The following is a 17,645-nucleotide window of genomic DNA, read 5'->3' as shown; positions in this document are numbered from 1 at the left end:
TAAAGTGATAAATTTTCTTAGTTACCACATGAGTCCTCAAAATAGTAATATTAGTCCTCAAAGTGGTAACATAAGTCCTTAAAGTGGTAAATTTTCTTAGTTTACCATATGAGTCCTCAAAATAGTAATATTAGTCCTCAAAGTGGTAACATGAGTCCTTAAAGTGGTAAAAATAGTTGATGTATGAGAAATGTTAACATACTATAGCTTTACCCTATATATCTATATATCTATTCTAAATCTTTCATTTTCTCCCTATTAATTCTTAATCTCTCAGCTAAAGATATTTTGATAAGATTCGATCAAGCTGAAAACAGCTTTATATATATATATATATATATATATATATATATATATATATATATATATATATATATATATATATATTCTAAATCTTTCATTTTCTCCCTATTCTTAATCTCTCAGCTAAAGATATTTTGATAAGATTCGATCAAGCTGAAAACAGGTTTATTCCATTTCGAAATCATATCCGAAAGTTTGATAAGATGCAACCATGACGAAAGTTTGATAAGATGCGACCATGGCAAAAGTTTGATAAGATGGGACCATGCCAAAAATTGCTTTATATCAATTTCGAAATTTCACAAACGAATCACACGAAACACATGGCCTCGAAGTCATATCCGAGAATTTAAAAATATTCCATCAATATAACCTATGCCACATATATAAAATCGTATAAGAAATCTACAACATTGTTTGTGAAGCAATACATGGAATTTGAAAAGTACAACCGGAAAAATATTTTTTATCATAAAAATGATTTCAATTACTATAAGTAAAAATCTGATAAAAAATAAGAACATATATATATATATATATATATATATATATAACATATCCAAATTTTTAAAATATATTTTAAAGCTATAATTTAGCCTTAACGGGTTGGAGACGGTTGATGTTACATCGATGAACAGTAAAGAATTCAGGGCTAAAATTTAGCCCCAGGACTATTCTTAGCCATTTCAGTTGGAGATGGCCTTAGCCCTTAAAAAAAATGGATCAGAAAATGGGGAGGCCCGGCCACGTTGGGGTCAGCTGATTTGCATGCATAACGCTAGTCGTTAGTTGCTGACGTGATCTAGCCATTGGTTTTTTTTTTTTTTTTAAGCAGTAAACCATGAGTCATATTTTCAATATTTGTTTTATTTATGACAAAAGCATTTAAAAATGAACAAAAGAAAGTAAGAAAATGGAAACACTTGTCAGTTTATAAAGATATTTTTTCTGAAGATAACGAGTGCCACGTAGACATCATATCCACTCCAAAATTTGATAATCCAATGAAGACGGAACACGGGTCATTCAAGAATCTATTTTTTGATAAGATTCGATCAAGCCAAAAACAGCTTTATATCCATTTCAAAATTTCACAAACAAATCAGGACGAAACATGTGGCCTCAAAATCATATCCGAAAGTTTGATAAGATGCAATCAAGCCAAAAATTGTTTTATATCCATTTCAAAATTTCACAAACAAATCACGACGAAACACGTGGCCTCGAAGTCATATCCGAGAATTTAAAAATATTTCATCAAGATAACCTATGCTACATATATAAAATCATATAACAAATCTACAACATTCCTTGTAAAAGCAACACATGGAATTTGAAAAGTACAACTGGAAAATATTTTTTATCACAAAAATTATTTCAATTACTATAAGTAAAATTCTGATAAAAAATAAGACCATATATATATATATATATATATATATAAAACATATTCAAAATTTTAAAATATATTTTAGGGCTATAATTTAGCCTTGACGGGTTGGAGACGGTTGATGTCACATCGATCAATAGTAAAGAAATCAGGGCCAAAATTTAGCCCAGAGTTATTTTTAGCCATTTGGGTTAGAGAAGGCCTCAGTAGAGCCTTAAATTTAAATGTTTCAATTTTTCTTTTTCTTTCAGAAGAAATTAAAATTCATTAATTCAAACTCTAGCTCAAATGAGTAGAGCCTTATTAACCTAACTAATAAACTAAAGCAGAAACAAAGACCCTGATAAAAACCAAAATAAAACCACCGAGACCGCCAGCCTTGCCCTAAAGAGCCTCCATGAAACTGCCAATTGCACTTGTCGTCTAAAAGAACTGATAAAATCAAGTTTATTTAGAGTATTTGGAGTTTGCACAACAATTGAAGTTTGGCCTGTCTCTACTCCACTTAAGAGTATTTGGATTGTTTAATGTCGTGTTGTTTCCACTTTACATTGTTGTTGGCCAAATTGAATTTGCTTGGTTAGTTGATCATGAGAACCACCATTGTAATTGTGCATCTTATGATGCTTTCGGGTATGTTTGTGATTGTTTTTTTGGAGACTCAAAAACACTTTCGTCTGTTACATTCTTCACTTCTAACCTACCGTAGTTCTAACCTAATCATCCCCACAAGTACGTGTGCTGATCACAAAGCTATAAGCTCTCAGACTCTTATTGCATCACAAACATATCAATATTGAGATCGATGTATGCTTCATTGACCTCATATATATACTTGTTTCATGGGCAGAACACAACCCTATAGTTAGTGCCACCAGGGCAAGTGCTGGTTTGATCATCGTTAGGGTAACTACGAGCATTCGGGCAGCGACTTTTAAAAAATCTAGAGTAGTTGGTAGGACCACAATTTCCAGAATTACAACAATACATATTAGTTTTGAACACAGTGCAAGGATTGTTACATCCACCCAGAGCCTTCAACTGCGCGGGGCACTGTCCGTTTATATCCGCTGTGCATCTGATATCTTTAGTGCAGCCATTGGAGGTGGGACTAAAGTCCATTGGGACATTGAACCCATCAACCAGAGAGATATCAAAAAAATCCATGTTCATGTGGTTTAGTGAATATTCGGCGAGGGTGTTTGGGGGTTGACCATAGCCTTGACATTGGAGGAGACCGCCACAGTCACCAGTCTGACATCTTCCACGTCCGGCTCCATCAAAGTTGCAATTTGTTCTGGCCCAAATGCGGGCCCCTGTAGTTCCGGCATTTACGTTGATAGACCATACTTGGCCGCTGCCAAGCGGTGTGCCGCCGCCTGGCACAGCGGCAGCCCAAACAGTGAAGGGACAGTTGTTTTGGATATTGAATGTAGCTGCATTAACGGTTGATGCAGCAAAGTAGAGGGTACTCCTCCATAGGATGTACAGACAGTAGGGAGGTGATTGAGAAGGCTCATGGCTTTGGTGGCTTATAAGAAATTTTATTGCTATATTGGTTCTGGTGTGGTTATGTGTGTTCCTTTTGAAGAGGTCCATGAGGTTTTATAGAGCTGGAGGATGGCGGTCATTGCACCAAATGACATCAGGTTCATGGAAATAAGAGGACCATTTCTTCTTCTGTTTTTCCACGTAAGAACAAGCTTGGTGGCAGATCGATATTGGTGATTCAATGGTACGAACAGTGAGCCTTATCGACCTCACAATGGCATGCAGAGGATCAGGTTAAGTAGTAGAGGCCAATAACTTTATCTAGCTAGTTGAAGAAAAGTCCGAAGAGAAAGATATTATGGCCTTTGGCATTATTGATCTATCTACACTATCGCTCACTATACGTTGTTTACAGGTCCAACTTGCTCTTGACCATAACGAAGTCTTATAGAAATGTAATGAAAAAAATAGAATACATTTTGAGGTTTAGAAACAGTTTTAAGTGGTTTTAAAAGTTTTAAATTTGTTTTTTTTATCATTAATAGAAATTCATCAATGAGAGTGATTGATTACAAGTAGGACAATACAACTTAAAGCCACACCAGCATTCTTCTAACCAAATAATTACTCTATCTAGCAAGAAATTGCTGTTAACTTAATGAGCAAACCAAGATCGTTTCACAAAATGCATAAACACAACCAAATGATCAAATACAATATGAACTAGAATATAACAAGAGGAGATGCATCAGTGCATCACCTGCTTCATGCACAACAATCATTCCTTCAAAAGCAGTAGCAGCAACACAGCTATTCAACACAAATAATCCGAGCTCCAAAACTTCAAGCAGCTATTCAACACAAACTCCAAAAAAACGAAGCAAAACCAAGACTCAATCATAGAGTGGACTAATCTCCATTAGTTGACACTCAAGAAGGGGAGAACCGGAGAACTATAACAGGCATTCTGCTGCACACATTATACACGCCTAATGTTTTTTTTTTTTCCTTCCTCGTTTAGATCTTCCTTTTCGGCTTTCCCCTTTAAAATCCGACCCGACCGGGTTGGGTAACCCGGGTATTTTTTTAGTACTGGGGTCGTACGACAGAACACCTGAGAGAGTAGAAGAACACCCAAACGCTGAACACGCTTGGAATCATTCCCAGTTTCAGAGAAGGTAACGCCAACGTTATAGTACTCTCTTCCTGCAATTTGGGTTAACCTTCCTCCCAACCTCAACAACACCCACTTCATTCTTCAAGTTCTTGTCTTTCATTGGCGGTAAGGATTCTGGGTTGCATGTTGATGATGCAAGAATTTCGTTTTCGATGATATCATCCTCTCTCTGCATTTTGAACTGGAAATCTTATTGATTTGATGCTATCTAAACGACTAAACCAATCAAGATTGTATCTTTTTTTTCTTTTTGATCTTTTTTTAGTTATGGGTGTCTGGTTTTGGATATTATTAGAATGTGTAGCAAATTTGGGTGATGATGATTCAGACGTGTTAGGATGTGTAGGTAAATGTCAAGCATCATGGTAAAGCTGGAGCAAACCATGGTGTTCTTTTCCTATTAGATCTGTGAACTTGGGCATTTTGTTTAGCTTTTGATTAGAAGCATCTGGGGAATTTGAGTGGGGTCTTTTGCCATGTCTCATTCCAAGAATGGTGCTAATAAGCCCGGCAACCGAAACCTTCCTTCATGGATGAGTTCAAGAGACAATGAGAGTGAGTCTCCTGAAAAGAAACCAAATGGGGATGGGGCTGGTGAAGGTGAGGAAAGGAAGCCCACGCAAGGGAGAGGGCGGGGAAGCAGCAAGAATTCTGGTGCATCCAGCTCGGGAACAACAAATGTGTCCAAACTTCTGGTACTAGATAGTATCGAATGTGTATTTATCAAGTTGCACTGTTCTGTTTGTCATCTGACTTGTTGGTTTTAGGCTGACATTTTAAGTGTTATTTGCAGGAAGGGGTTGTGTTTGTACTATCTGGTTTTGTTAATCCTGAGCGCAGCATTTTACGGTCACAGGCGTTGGAAATGGGAGCAGAATATCAGCCTGATTGGAGTTCAGATTGCACTCTCTTGGTTTGTGCGTTTTCAAACACCCCTAAGTTTCGACAAGTTGAGGCAGATTGTGGAACTATTGTTTCAAAGGTACTAATTTTTTGTGTCATTTTTTTTCCAAGTATAGTTGATCTGTGTATGATATTAAGTTTAGTTTTTTCTGTTTTGGTTAGATCAGATGGTTCATAATTTAACTACTTAAGGCAGCACATTATATTTGATTAAGGAACTATTTGTTAATATAACCACTTGTTCAATACTTCTGTTCCATAAAGCCAACTTTCATAGAAAGCTAGTTGCAATTTAACTGAAGTAAGACTTCTATTCTACATATGCAATCCATGCAACATAGGAACTCAAGAGTGGGTTTGGAAGTTTGTCATCAACCCCACATTTCTTATTGTTAGTATGTGCAGATATCTGTTTTCGAAGGTGTCAGTAAGTTTACTATTTTCTCATTTCTGTTACATGGGTTGATTAGCTTAAGAAGATGTCGTCTTACAATACCATAGAACAAGCCCCATTGTACTATTTTTCTTTAATCAGGCTCCATTTTTGATGCTTCAGCAATTTTCTTAAGAATGATAATTTAAACATTGTAATTATTTAATGTATCTACTTTGTTCATCAGGAATGGATATCAGAGTGTTACACGCAGAAGAAGCTTGTTGATATAGAAAGTTACCTTATGCATGCTGGGAAACCCTGGCGTAAAAGCAGTGTTTCCCAGGACAACAGGCAAGGTAAGTAATTGTCTCTCTTTGTTGACACTATTGTGGTGAGCAAGACTATATGTGAGTTACATGTGACAGTACTTCCAACAAATTTCACTCTTCTCTTAATTTTTCATTTGTTTTGATTCTTTTTTCTTTGCATACGTTACTATAGGAATTTTAGTTCTCTCAAATCCCATTAAGGATATTTAAGTTGGTCACTATTTGGTCTTAAGATTTTGTTGTTTTTGTTAGTATGCATGTATGTGTAGCTGATCCAGACTTTAATGGCTGCTTGCAGACCAGAGATTATCCCGGCCTAGTAGATCTAAAAAGCAGGATGGAGATTCTCCTTCAAAACCAACTGCCTCTGCAACTTTAAAGGTATGTTTTGACTTGTTTGATGTCCTATAAATATATTAGTATAACTTCAAAATGCTTTTTGATTCTTTAATTATTGCAGCAACATTTTTGACTAAAGTGTGATGCAATTATTTCTACATACCAATGCTTTTCTGTTTCTTGTGTTTACGTTTAGCGTGTCAAAGCTGCTGACTCTGTTAGAGAGTGCTTTTCTCCATCTGAAGTGAAGAAGTGGGCAGTCGATGATTTGAAGAAGACAATATCATGGCTGGAGAGTCAAGAAGAAAAGGTTATTGGTATTCTGCTTTTTATCTGTGTTTCGCATGCCCTGATGTATAGTCTTGTTTGGCCAAAAGTGAGCCTGCTGGAGTTCAAAACTTTCTTTTTTAGCAGCTGGAGTTTTTGTTAAATGATTTCAGTTTTAACTTTAGAATTTATGTTTCATCTCTTCCCATTGATAGTAGATGGTTGAGAGTTTTGAGATTTTATATTTTCTTTTTTTCTTTTTTTTTCTTTTTTGCTTTTCAAGTTCATACAAGAATCATCATATCTTCTGAATACATCTAATCTTTTTTCTGCTCTTTTTACCTGTTATAGCCAGACCCAGATGAGATAAAGCAGATAGCAGCTGAAGGGATTTTAACTTGTTTACAAGATGCTATAGCTTCTCTGGAACAAAAACAGGTATTTCTACTGAAACGCACTTTGGTCTTTTGAAATAGCTTTAAACTTTGTTGTTGCACGCTTGGGTCCCCTCAGCTCTTTAAAATAGAAAGCGAACAGAACCTTAATTTAAACCCTGTAGCAGGGTACACAACATTTAATTTGAGGCTTGGGTCCTCAAATTGCAGTTGGAAACATATATCAATAGTTTTCTTCACCATTTGAAGTCAGCAACATCTTTATTCCATCACATTCTCTTGGCAGTGAATTAATAGATGCAGTAAATGTTTTAGATGATTATGACATGCATAATTATAGAAGAGTGATGAATGATTGATAGATTTCTTTGTACCAAATATGAATTTTACTTTGGTCATCAGTAGCCTACATTTTTCTGAATTTTAATTAGTACGTTATGTTTGTATTTATTTTGTAAATGAGATACTGTGTCTTATAGGCTGGGCTTGCTTCACGTCTATTCATAGGTGCAGTGGAGATTATTAAAATATTTGTATAATCAATAGATGTCACTCTAGGCCACTGGTTTAGTCACTGGATCATTTAAGCTTAGTTAGCACGATACTTGCTGGCACTGGCCTTCTGCATTTCCTGAAACTAATCCTAGTTATTGTAGCCTTGTTAGATCTTTGACTTGTGAGCATCCTAGTTGCAAACTGAGCTCAGTTAGTTGCAAATTTGTTAGTGCAAACTAATCCTTGGCGCTGACTCTGTCATGCAGTTACACCAATATCTTATCTAAGATGGTGGCGAAACAAATCTTTAAAATTAGACAGAAACCCATTGATGCTTTCCAGTTTCCAGTTAAAAGTTTGACAATGACAACTTGAAGTTTTGGGAAATAACTTGACACGTTGCTTCATCCTCAAGTCCAATTATTGAATTTGTTTGTACTTTGCAGGATGTCCAGCAGATAACTGAACAATGGAATTTCATTCCTCATGTAGTTGAGGAGCTTGCAAAGCTCGAAAGCACAGGAAATAACTCTCTGGCCATATCAAAGGAAGATCTTTGCAGACAGGCTATGGACTGTAAACGAATTTATGAGGTAGAACTTCATAATTTGGATGATGATTCTTCAAGGAAGAAAAAACGAAAGACTGGAAAACAAGAGAAGGACAAAGGGGAAACTGAAGCACTATGCAGCGGTGCAGCAGGATATGACAGTGATGAAACACTTGAGATGACAGAAGAGGAAATCGATCTTGCATATAATACTATAGCTTCCAAGATCTCTAATACAGAGTGATCTCTATCTCATGTACATGTCTAGATGATTGACAGTAAAATCTTGTTTGCTTTAGAAATTTTTTTTGGGTTCTTTCCCGTATGCCCAAAAACACTCAGTAAAGGAAAAGACTAATAGGGGTAGTCTTTTTAAGAATGATGCCTAATGTATCCTATGCTGACTTTTGGGGTTTGAATTTTACTATTTCTTAAAAACCTTTTTTTCAAACTACTGAAAAAAACAAAACTAGCCTTCAACATGCCCAAGTTTTTCACCTAACGGCAGATACTTTAACAGGCGGAATCACTGCTGCTTGTTTCTTTCCTAAGTAAAGAAAAGATTATTCTGAGAAACTGAAAATTTAAACCTAAAGGTAAGATATAGGTAGAAAACAACATTACATAAATTAACATAAACTTAATATTGACGGGGTGGATGAGCAATATGAAATTATTTATATAAACATAATTACAAGTTAAAAATTCAGAGCCTCATTCTTAGCTAAACAGGAGTATGATTACAATACTTACTTGGAATGAAAGCACACCACACTATATCTTACAGGAAGGAAAGAGCACACTGCTACTATTATGGCCTTCTTACTTCTTAAGAGAGTTATTCTGCTCAATTTTCTGATGCCTTAAAAACTGAACCTAAAGCTCCTTATATAGGGAGTGGAACTCAAACTTGAATTCAAAACTCCATTATAATCTGCTCTCGTGAGTGCTCCGGATGATCGAGGTCGATTGACAAAAAACAGATTCATTTATGTGAAATGTTTTTCACCTTCGTCTTTTTGAAAAGCAAAAAGCATCTTTTTATAAAAAGCTAAAGTTGCTTTTGGTGCTTTCTACACCTGCTGCTTCACATGTTTTCATCTGTTTCAGAATTCTGGTCAAGGACAAAAGAGTTGTTTTCCATCCTGGCTTTGGTTCCATTTTCCTCTACATCTGTATCTGCATACATTTTGTAGTGGTTGTCATTTTCAAGTTTTTCGATCCACTGTAAACATGCTAACGTGGAGTCAATTTCCTTTCTCTTGAGGGATAGAAAAAGGTCACTGCTAACAACTTCAGGGTGATCATAGGCAGTGATTAAAATTTTCTCTCCTGCTGCCAGGAATGTATTTTCAGTGTCTTCTTCGATGATCTTTTTGATATATTCCAGAGACATAGCCTTCATCCAAGGAATGCTAGAATTTGGTTGGCCATTATATCCTACACATGCAGGCTGAAGATATCTTCCTTGAATAATCCTCACATAATGATATGTAGAAATATATTCAACTTCACCATTTTTCTTCTGAATCCATTCTGGTGGAGTAGATCTGAACTTCAACCTAAGAATGCAGTCATTTTTTCTAACATTCTTGACTGTGTTAACTATAATGGGTGACAGTCCTTTGAGATCATCATTGATTTTAGTCCAGAGGTTATGGACAAAACCATTTTCAACAAGCCAAAGCTTGTGTTCTTGAGGATGTTCACCCTGAACATTAACCACATATCTTCCAACATAAGGTCCAGGGACAATGAAGAGAGTTGGAGGAAGACATGAATCAGAATTATGACTTCCAATAAGATTATGAAAGTCAAACCAATCTGATTCTTTCAGTGCTAAAACATAAACTCTAGCACTTTCAGGGTCTTCAAGATATTGGATTTTCTCATTCTGAACAGCGCTCTGCTGTGTATTTTCATAAAATACTTGAAACTGTGGTCCGACATTTACATGGAGTTCTTCAGCCAGGGCAAACAAAGCTGGGAACATCAGTCCACTGTTTCTTTCCTGAAAAGCATATAAAAGGTTATCTAAAATAGCCTTCCGGTAGTATGCTAATCTCCTGCTAATTCTAAACACAGGTTCTTTGAAGGTTTTTAATTCATAATTAAAAACATTTATAACTCCAAATGGAGTTATTTTGCTTTTTGGCAAAGCAACAGCCTTAAACGGTCTTGATGAGCCTTTACAGTTTGTCGTTTGAAACGGGCTAGCCAATCCTTTACCCTGGGATTGATCAGTTGTGGCTAATCCTTTTGGTACTAGCAAAAATCTTTTGAGGATTTTTTCTTTAGATTCCTCAACATTTTCAGGTTCTTTTCCCGTTCTTCTGTTTTTGGGATTGCGACCTTCATTGCCTTTTCTTCGGCTGAACATTGCCATTTCTCTTGTTAGGGTGTTTAAAAGATAGTTCTTGTTTCCTGCAATTAATTCAACATTATAATCATATTGGTTAAGAAATAATTGCCAATTCGCTAATCTTCCTCTATCAGCAGCTTTATCAAGTTTAAAATTTTTAAAATTCTTTACTCTAGCACAATCGGTGCATACAGTAAAGGGTTTTCCTAGAAAAGCTGGAGAATTTAAAATTGTTTTCTTGACTGCCAAGATTTCTTTTTCTCCTGTAGGATAATTTTGTTCTGCAGGGCTGAACTTGCCACTACAAAATTTACAGATCTTTTCAATGTTAGTTCCAGGCGTTTTTGCTAGAACAACACCAGACCAGTAATTATCACTAGCATCAGTTTGGAGTATGATTTCATCATTCTCTTCTGGTTGTTGTAGAGGAGGGAGATTCTTGCAGAGGGATTTTATCTACTTTACAATTTTTTCATCATCTTTTGTGAAGTTCCATTTTCTTTTGGAACTCATTTTAGGGGATAACATTGCTGTTAATCTTGAGATTTTGGGAATGAAATCCCTTCTATAGTTGATGACTCCTAAGAATCTTTCTAGACTCTTAGCATTAGGAATTTTATCTGGAAATTTCCAGATTTTCTCAAGGATGTGGGGTTGAAGCTTTAGCTTTATCACTCCATTCTTGATATTTATACCAAGAAAATCTACTTCATCTAGGATAAAAAAGACTTTCTTTTTTCCTAAGATGATTCCATGCTGAATTATTAACTTAACAACCTCGTAAAAGTGTTTCATGTGTTCTTCTCTGTTTTTGGAGAAGACGAGGATGTCATCAATATAAACGACACAGAATTCAGCAACATGCTTGAAGATGTCATCCATCTTTCTCTGGAAGATTGAAGGGGCTTGTTTTAGGTCAAGGGGCATTACTAACCATTCATAATGACCTTGTGGTGTTCCAAAGGCAGTGAGAGGAACACTATCTGGATGCATCTTAACTTGCCAAAAACCAAACTTTGCATCTAATTTTGAAAAGACTTTAGCTCCCTTGAGCTGATTGATCAAGACTCTTGCTTGAGCTATTCCATAACCGTCTTTAACGGTCTTTTTATTGACATCTCTATAGTCAATCACCATTCTAGCTTTTCCTAGCTTTAACATTTTCTGCATGGTTTCTCACGTAGAAGGCTGAAGCATGATTAGGGCTAGTAGATGGTCAAATTAATCTCTTGTTCAGGAGATCTTCTATGTATTGAGGAATAGCTTTAACATGACATATAGCATTCATATCATGTAGTTTTAATTCACAGACAACTGGGTCTTTTTCCTAAAATTTCTGAGGGTCGACATCTATATTTTGTTCAAGCATTTTCTTGATTTTATCAAGAATAGGGATTTTCTGAGATTCAAGCTTATTTTGAAAGTGCTTGAGATTATGCTCATGGATGAAACTAGCTTCTTCATCTTCGCTAGTTTCTTCGTCTTCTTCAGAAGAAGAATCTTCTATAAGCAATTCTTTTTGTTGCTTAATCTGAAGCACATGTTATCTGGGATTATAGGACTTATGATCACCACTATTTCGTTGCGATCTCTGATAATGAGTAGTAATTAAAGTTTGGACCTACTACACTTTTTGCTTGGGTAAGTCGATCGGCCCAAAACATTCTATCTCCTTTTCTGAAGCCCATAGCTTCTTCATCTTGAAGCCCATAAGCTTATCGGGTTTGTTGTTGCAACCCGGTGCACTATTCAATGGTGTAGGGGTTATCCTACAAGTTAGGATGAACGTGGTTGAAGTTTGGCGGTCCCTTCCTGTTGCAGTTGTAGGTTTGGAAACTTATTTGTGTGTTCGCACTTGTTAGTCTTCCGATGTGCAGTGAGTGTGTTTACTTATTGAATTGTTTTTTCAGTTTAATTTGTAAACTTGGTATAATGTAATATGTGACTCTAAAGATTGAGTTTGTATTGACATTGTGGGTTCAGTGCATCATCTTATACATGTTTTAAAAGAAAAAAAAAATTCCCTAGTGTATGTGTTGATGTCTGAACCATCATGCCCGGAGTATTTGTATTTATTTATTTTGTTATTAATTGTGCATGAAAATTAGGGTGTGACAAATCCGGCCACCACTGAGTCTTTCCCCAAAGTATCAATTAAGACCCTTCAATCCGGTTGTCGCCTTGTCTTTCCCAAAGTGAAAGTTGTTTCACTAAGACTGTGAGTGAGTAAAACCCTACAGCTGTATATAGAAACTTTTGGGCCTTGACTTGGGTGGTTATGGTGGCTTTTGTTGTGGATGATGTTTTGGTGTAACAGCAATTTTGGTGCTTTGGTTGAGGCACATAGGTCGCGGAAAATTAAAAGGTTGCTGTTATTTAGATTTTCGGTATAATCCTGGGGGTGGTCTAGTTTGCCAGGCTCGTCTCAAATATAATAAAGTCCTATGACAACGGCCAATCATGATGCTAGTGGTGTTGATGGAGAAGAAGGTCTGCAGACAAGTCCCATCTTTAGTGCGAGGTGCATGCTACATACATGAGTGCTTACTCTAAGAGGAAACATTAACTTTAGGCTCAAGTAACTTACGAAACCAGCGATTTCTTCCTTGGATAGAAATATCGTGATAGGTCCCGAGTGCTAAGAATAAGCCCAAAGAAGAGAAGGAATGAGCTAAAAACTCTGAGATTTATTTTGCATAAAACAATGTTAGTTTGATTGTAGACTTGAGTGTAATTTCTACAGTAGAACCTCATAATTTAATAATCTCGATTAAATAATATTTTTGGCCGGTCCCGACTTGGGACAATGTGCTAAATTTAGGGGTCATCATGGGCCTTGTTAGGGGCAGCCTTACCCTAAATTTTAGGGCTTAGGGCTGGCCAAGGCTTAAATATAGGGCTGGGTTCGGTACGGTACCGGACCTTCAAGTCCAAAACCACCTACCGTACCAGAACTTATTGGTACACAAAATGAAGTACCACTACCGGCCACAAAAGTCGGTATACCGACTTCTCGGTACCGGTTGGTATCGGTTGGTTGGGCCTCCAACCGAGTTTAAGATTGGGCCAGCTTTCAGTTATAGCCCAAATGAAAATTTTAAATCCCTAACCTGTCAACAACTGAAAAACTTAAAGCAAAGGAAAAGCAATCAAATAACTTTTATGAATTTAAAGGCCCAGACCATACACAAATGTAAAACAATAAAAAAACTTATAACTCTCAATCTCTCATTCTCTCACATCAACTTCAGTTCATCACTTACAGTTCATCTCATCATCAGTTCATCACTTCATAATTCATATCATCACTTACAGTTCATCTCATCATCACTTCATATCATCACTTACGGTTCACACAAATGAATGAATCATACAATAACAAAGCGGACAATAGTTTAAAACAAAGTATTCAAAGACTCAAATTTCATCTCATTGTCACTTCATATTAGCTTGTTGTGCTCCTTGCCTCACTTAAAGACTCAAAGTTTCTGCAAATCAATTTTAGTTGAAAAGAATAAGAATGCTGGCAGTTCTGCAAATTCAATCAATGAAGAAGAAACTGACCTGTAGGTCCAAACCGACCAACTGCAATGCTCCTACGTTGCTCCAGTTCTAACTTCTAAGCCTTGATTGTAAGATTTCTTGAATTGTTGAGAACTCGAGATTGGAACACCTGAAAAAGTAAAATTGTAAATGAGTCTTGGGTTGCCATCTTCAAACAAAGTAAAAAGGAAAAAGATAATATGTTTATATCACTTTTTTGAGAAAGATACGTATAATATCACTTCTACTAATGCAATGAACTATGCATCATCATATTGCCATAATAAAAATACCAGAGGAATGGACTAATGGAAAAGAACAGAAATTCAGAATGTCTGAACCAAGTTGTGTAGATCCTCACCAGCCCAGATGGGATATATCAATATATTTACTCCCAAACCAACATCATCGAAACAGACAAAAGAAGATTGAGTATTTAACAATTCCAGGGGAATGGACTAATGGAAAAGAACAGAAATTCAAAATGTCTGAACCAAGTTGTGTAGATCCTCACCAGCCCAAATGGGATATATCAATATATTTACTCCCAAACCAACACCAGCACCTAATGCAATGAGCAAGAATCGTGACACAGCCGTATGAACAAATTCCCTCGTCCTATACAAAAGAAAAACCATTAAAAGTTTAAAACCCATAACAAATTGGTAAATCTCAAGATAATATATAACAAATTGGGTAGATCGAAGTCTCGGACCTCAACTCAACAATCCAAAACAATTGAAGCTCCGAGCTCGTACTCACCAGCAGTCTGCAACAATTGATCGACTAATGTGAATCGAATCGCTTTGACGTGAAATGAAATCGAATGGGTCGAGCGATTCGATTCTTCGAACTGAGGCTCAGAAGTCAGAACCTCGCTCGAGTTCGAGAGAGAGAGAGACTGAGGGAGTGGTCGAGAGATGGACTGAGTCACTGAGGGATTAGGACTGAGGGTTTGCCAGTTTGGAGTTTGGACCAAGAGTTTGAGAGGCAGAGGCTCAGGTCAATTTTCGATCGGGTTCGAGAGAGAGAGAGTGAGAGACTAGGTGAGTCGTCCAGACTGGAGAGAGGCAGAGACTGAGAGAGGGATTGAGGTATTTGGGATTAGGGTTTGGAAAGTTTAATCTAACGGTTGTTAGTTAATATGGAATAAAACAGAAAAAAATCAACGGCTATGATTGATTATATAATAAATATTTAAAATAATTAAATATTATATTAAATATATGGTACGGTACGGTATACCGTATTTTGTTAATATTCAATACCGATACCGTACCAATTACAGTATCTCGGTACGGTTGTACCGTACCACAATGTCGGTAACCGAATCCCTTGGTTCGGGACGGACTCGGTTGGCTGGTTTGGATCGGTTGGATTTGCCAGCCCTATTTAAATATGCTAACCCTTACTTGCCCATTAGGGCCGGGCTGACCTTCTGAATAGGGACGAATATGGCCGAAAATGGCCTTACTTTGTTTAACAAAAGGGAAAAAAATGCGAACCATACCCAACGTTTGTTTCATTAGTAACTTCGGTACCTCAACTTTAAAAAACATCACATTGGTACCTGATGTTTACTCCCCGACTCAACATAAGTACCTGGAGCCTTTAACTCCTTTACGACGTCATATAGATGGTATACATTGAAGGGTAATTTCATCATTTCATGGTTAATTCATTATTTTTTTCTTTAAGCATTTTTTCCTCTCTCTCTCTCTCTCCCTCCCCGGTTCTTTCTTATCTTCTTCTTCCCTCTTTCCAGATCTTCATTTCCTCCTCCTCCCTGCAGATTGGGGTGAATTAAGTTTTACCCAGTCTTGAGTCGATTGAAATTTACACAGAATGGGGTGGATTGTTAATAGGTATGAAGGTAGAAGTGGATCTTAGATCGAGTAGTGTAGGTGAGGAACCCCGGGTAGTGTTCATGTGCTGCGACGAGTTGGTGCTGGCATCGCCATCGGAGCTCTCCTCCTGCTCTCTTTCCCTCTCCACTGTCTTCGCAAACTCCAACAACGTACCGCATACGATTCCATCTCACTCTCCCTCTCTTCCTTCTCTCCACCGTCCTCTGCATCGTCTACCAGTTCTGGACCTGAACAATTGGCCATCATTCACCATCGTAGCTACATTCATCAACGACACTCAGCCCTCTTCCGAATCATAACAAGAAGCACTAGTGACTCAAGTTATCTCCACCATTGAAAACGCCCCTACATCTTCAGTCCACCATTGAATTTTTTATTTTTTATTTTTATAGCTTCCATGTACTTGTTGAGGAGGTTAGGGTGGTTGTGGCAGGAGGAGGCTATTGGGGAGAGAGGGGAGTAGAGCAGGAGATCGGAGGAGGGTCTGAAGGTGAAGGAGGAGGATGCAGCGCGTGAGGTGGTTGATGGTGGCACGTATGGAGTGGAGGAGGTGATCAGGGACTGGGTTTTTGGGCGGGATGGCTTGATTGGGGAATTGGATGGTGGAGGAGAGGTGATATAGAGAGAAAATGTTGGTGGTGACCATGGCCATTAAGAGAAACAAGTTGAGACCCATTGTGAAACCCATTAATTTTGAACTTTCCTTCTTCTTCAACCTCTAAAAATAGGACTTTTGAGTGCTTTGAGATTTGGGGTTTGTGATTTTGAGCTTCTTGAATCATGTGCGTGGGTTTTGCCCTTGAGTCTTTGGCTTCTCTAGAAATGTCTTCTTCAACCAATCAAAGGGCTGAACGAACCAAAGAGCCCCGGTGCCTGCGACGACGCCCCACATGGTGGTAGCCTTGAGGTCAGTGGATGGAGGCCTGAGAAGCTTCGAGAGACGGTTTCAGATGCAATTCCACCTGCCATTCTCGGATCTCAAATGACATGGTGATGCTGGTTTTGATCCCTGGGATTTGGGATGTTCGGGAAGGATGGAGAGAGTTGCAGAGAGAGAGAGGAAAAAATGCTTGAGAAAAAAAAAAAAAATTTAAACACAAATGGGCAATAATACCCTTTAATATATACCACGTCGTAGAGCTCCTAACGTCGTTAGTGACGGGAGGTACTAAAGTTTGGTCGGGGTCAAAACCTCATGTATTAATGTGATGTTTTTAAAAATTGAGGTACCGAAGTTTCAATGAAACGAACGTCGGGTACGGTTTGCATTTTTTTCCCTTAACAAAAAGAAATACATTTTTTTTTCTCGAAATTTGGCTCAATGTTTATATAGGTAAGTAGTTTGTATGGTTTTAGGCCTCGTTTGGTTTGCGGAATGGAAAGATTAGGAAGAGAAACTTTATCCTTTTATGTGTTTGGCACACCCTAGGAAAAGAACAGCTTTCTTGCATGAAGGGAAAATAGGGGGGAAATGGATCATCCCACACCGAATGAGATTCATTTTCTCTCAAACTTTCCATGCATTAATCGCACATTAATTGCTTACTCTAAAGATGATTTTAATGCTCGTTATCACCAAATTATCCACGAAACATTTTAATCTTGAATTATTTATGTTTTGATAATAAGGATATAATCGAAAAATTAATGTTACATATTTTCTTATTCATGCACAAACCAAACATCGGAAAGGAAAGTAAAATACATTTTCCTATTACTTTCCCAGTGTTTCCAAAAATTGGTAGGAAAATTAGTGCGAAATTTACTTTCTCATGTTTATGGGAAAGACCAAGGAACTAATTTCCTTTCCGGCAACTAAACGAGGCCTTAGAGTATATGCTTATTAGACACTATGTG

General features: G+C 37.2%; 3 protein-coding genes and 1 long non-coding RNA gene across 6 annotated transcripts; 1 reads left to right on the top strand and 3 right to left on the bottom strand.

The window, feature by feature from the left end:
* Positions 1–2,435: 2,435 nt before the first annotated feature.
* On the bottom strand, positions 2,436–3,307 carry LOC133739587 (protein P21-like). The gene has a single exon (XM_062167375.1). It carries the CDS (start codon positions 3,290–3,292, stop codon positions 2,534–2,536), a length of 759 nt encoding a protein of 252 aa, XP_062023359.1. The 5' UTR covers positions 3,293–3,307; the 3' UTR covers positions 2,436–2,533.
* A 532-nt stretch (positions 3,308–3,839) lies between these two features.
* Positions 3,840–8,416, top strand: LOC133725173 (DNA-repair protein XRCC1). 3 transcript variants are annotated; one of them, XM_062152306.1, is made up of 8 exons: positions 3,840–4,466; positions 4,793–5,056; positions 5,155–5,343; positions 5,885–5,996; positions 6,268–6,350; positions 6,505–6,618; positions 6,927–7,013; positions 7,912–8,416. In XM_062152306.1, the coding sequence occupies exons 2-8, from the start codon at positions 4,838–4,840 to the stop codon at positions 8,257–8,259; spliced, it is 1,152 nt and encodes a 383-aa protein (XP_062008290.1). In that variant the 5' UTR covers positions 3,840–4,466; positions 4,793–4,837; the 3' UTR covers positions 8,260–8,416. The 3 variants fall into 3 exon arrangements, with proteins under 3 accessions (XP_062008290.1, XP_062008289.1, XP_062008288.1); XM_062152305.1 differs by having other exon boundaries at positions 3,841–4,362; positions 4,708–5,056; XM_062152304.1 differs by having other exon boundaries at positions 3,841–4,466; positions 4,708–5,056.
* Positions 8,417–13,517: 5,101 nt separating this feature from the next.
* On the bottom strand, positions 13,518–14,860 carry LOC133742557 (uncharacterized). The gene is made up of 4 exons (XR_009862621.1): positions 14,636–14,860; positions 14,435–14,538; positions 13,942–14,050; positions 13,518–13,865 (listed from the first exon to the last, which is right to left on the bottom strand). It is a non-coding gene; the product is annotated as an uncharacterized LOC133742557 (long non-coding RNA).
* Positions 14,861–15,625: 765 nt separating this feature from the next.
* Positions 15,626–16,985, bottom strand: LOC133729411 (ubiquinol-cytochrome c reductase complex 6.7 kDa protein). Its single transcript, XM_062156932.1, has 2 exons — positions 16,981–16,985; positions 15,626–16,711 (listed from the first exon to the last, which is right to left on the bottom strand). The coding sequence occupies exons 1-2, from the start codon at positions 16,983–16,985 to the stop codon at positions 16,567–16,569; spliced, it is 150 nt and encodes a 49-aa protein (XP_062012916.1). The 3' UTR covers positions 15,626–16,566.
* Between the last annotated feature and the right edge of the window lie 660 nt (positions 16,986–17,645).

The sequence above is a fragment of the Rosa rugosa genome, chromosome 1, assembly GCF_958449725.1.
Source record: "Rosa rugosa chromosome 1, drRosRugo1.1, whole genome shotgun sequence".
Taxonomy (NCBI): domain Eukaryota; kingdom Viridiplantae; phylum Streptophyta; class Magnoliopsida; order Rosales; family Rosaceae; genus Rosa; species Rosa rugosa.
Note: the sequence above shows the minus strand (reverse complement) of the source record. Positions and strands in the feature narration are given on the sequence as shown.